Source organism: Austrofundulus limnaeus, unplaced genomic scaffold (assembly GCF_001266775.1).
Source record: "Austrofundulus limnaeus strain Quisiro unplaced genomic scaffold, Austrofundulus_limnaeus-1.0 Scaffold8, whole genome shotgun sequence".
NCBI lineage: Eukaryota > Metazoa > Chordata > Actinopteri > Cyprinodontiformes > Rivulidae > Austrofundulus > Austrofundulus limnaeus.
This window is the reverse complement of record NW_013952410.1, coordinates 1,536,510-1,538,237: the sequence shown is the minus strand read 5'-3', so window position 1 is coordinate 1,538,237 and position 1,728 is coordinate 1,536,510. Positions and strand designations below refer to the sequence as shown.

General features: G+C 35.7%; 1 protein-coding gene across 4 annotated transcripts in view; it reads left to right on the top strand.

The window, feature by feature from the left end:
* atp13a3 (ATPase 13A3) overlaps positions 1-1,728 on the top strand; it is a 45,134-nt gene that overhangs the window by 21,499 nt on the left and 21,907 nt on the right. For all 4 annotated transcript variants that reach the window (XM_013999839.1, XM_013999833.1, XM_013999826.1 and 1 more), the window contains 2 exons: positions 352-422; positions 549-632. In XM_013999839.1, the coding sequence (XP_013855293.1) occupies positions 352-422; positions 549-632 (155 nt within the window). The remainder of the gene's footprint in view (positions 1-351; positions 423-548; positions 633-1,728) is intronic.

The window sequence follows — 1,728 nt, the reverse complement described above, 5'->3', positions numbered from 1 at the left end:
GTCCAAGACATACGGTCGCAGATCCGATGAAACGATGACAAAATCGATCATCGAACTGCGGCCTATACATTAAATTCCAGTGAAATATATTTATGTTTGTGGTTGTAATGTGACAAAATATGGAAAAGTTCAAGGGGTATGAATACTTTTGCAAACCACTGTATGAAGTGAATGGTGACTGTTCATCTGTTTGGTTTCCAAAGTTGATAAATAGATGTTTTATTTATTTATTTTTTCTGAAAATGTCATTTTTATTTTGTCACATAATGGTTCTTTTCTTTGTCAATTTTTTTTCATGTAGTTTTCTGTTTTAAGTGTATGGATTATGACAGCTTTTTTTCTTCTTCTCAGATTCGCTATTTTACCTTCCACAGCACAAAGTATTACTGGAACGATGAGGTGCACAACTTTAAAGTTTTAATGTAAGCCTACCTTTCACAATCAGCAAAACAGTTTTTTTTCTTTTACAGCTTTTGTGTTTGACTAATCGTATTGGCTCTTTTAATTGTAATGGTTTGTCTCTGTCAATAAACACGATCTTTCATCAGCGGTCTGGAGGATCTGCAGGTGAGTTGCTCCTCCATCCACTCGGAGCACAGCGCAGGCCTGAGCAGGAACTTACAGGAGTACAGGTGAGCGTTTTATTTAGCTTTGCAAGAACTGAGCTTGAACAGGAGGTCTATGAAAATGAGGGACCCGCTCCAACCCTCATTAAGTTTTCTATATTGTGGTCTCGTTAAAGTTGTCTAATCGAATGACACAGGATTAAACGGATGCTTTCAACAAATCAAACCTCAGAGCCATAGTTTTATCCAATCAGAGCAGAGCAGGGCGGCTCTTTCTGGTGTACAGTGACGACAGTCTGCAGGTGAAGCACCGGTCAGCCTACAGCTCCTGTCTTGAGTGAGCAGACCTCTCCTCCCGTACTTCAGTCTCACGCTACCCGGGAAATTTTTGTGTTCGGAGCATTGTTTTCTAACAGATACATCAAACTTTGCGCACAAAACCAAACTCTTATCTCCTCTGTTTAACATTTTTCCTGCCCCAAATAAATTAAAACCTCCCCATGTTCTCAAGGTGAGTTTGTTTCAGATGTTTCTGTAATTTATCATATCACCATACAGTGACAAAACTAGGATAAATATAAATAAATGTTTAAATATGAAGAATAAGTAGTATTAAATGATTACATGAGCTCTTTGAATAAAATATTTTTGAAGGAGTCATTTTAACAAAGAAATCAGTCTTAACAAATTAAAATATGTAGTTTTAAGTTATTTTGTGCTGTGCAAAAGAGATTTGTTATAATTTTTTGCATTTAAAATCCTAGCTCTTACATTTGTACCGAAAAAGTATGGAGATGTTTAAATATTTCTATGACTATATCTGATTTAAGTCTTGCCATAAATGTTGTTTTTAATTAAAACACTTTGATAAAATACCGTAAACTACAGAAAAGCTGTTCAAAATCACCCTCTTTCCTAAAAATCCTTTTGATCCAAATGGTTCAAGTCTTAGTAAAAGTACACATTAGAGATCGACCGATACAGGTTTTTGAAGGCCGATACCGATACCGATTTTTTAAAAATCAGTCTAACCGATACGCCGATACGAGCAGCCGATATTTTTGGGCCGATTCTTGAAGCCGATACTAACTTTTCTTCCTCCATTAACAATGATAACAATAACAAATGTTACACAGGTCTCAACTTAAAACAACAATATATA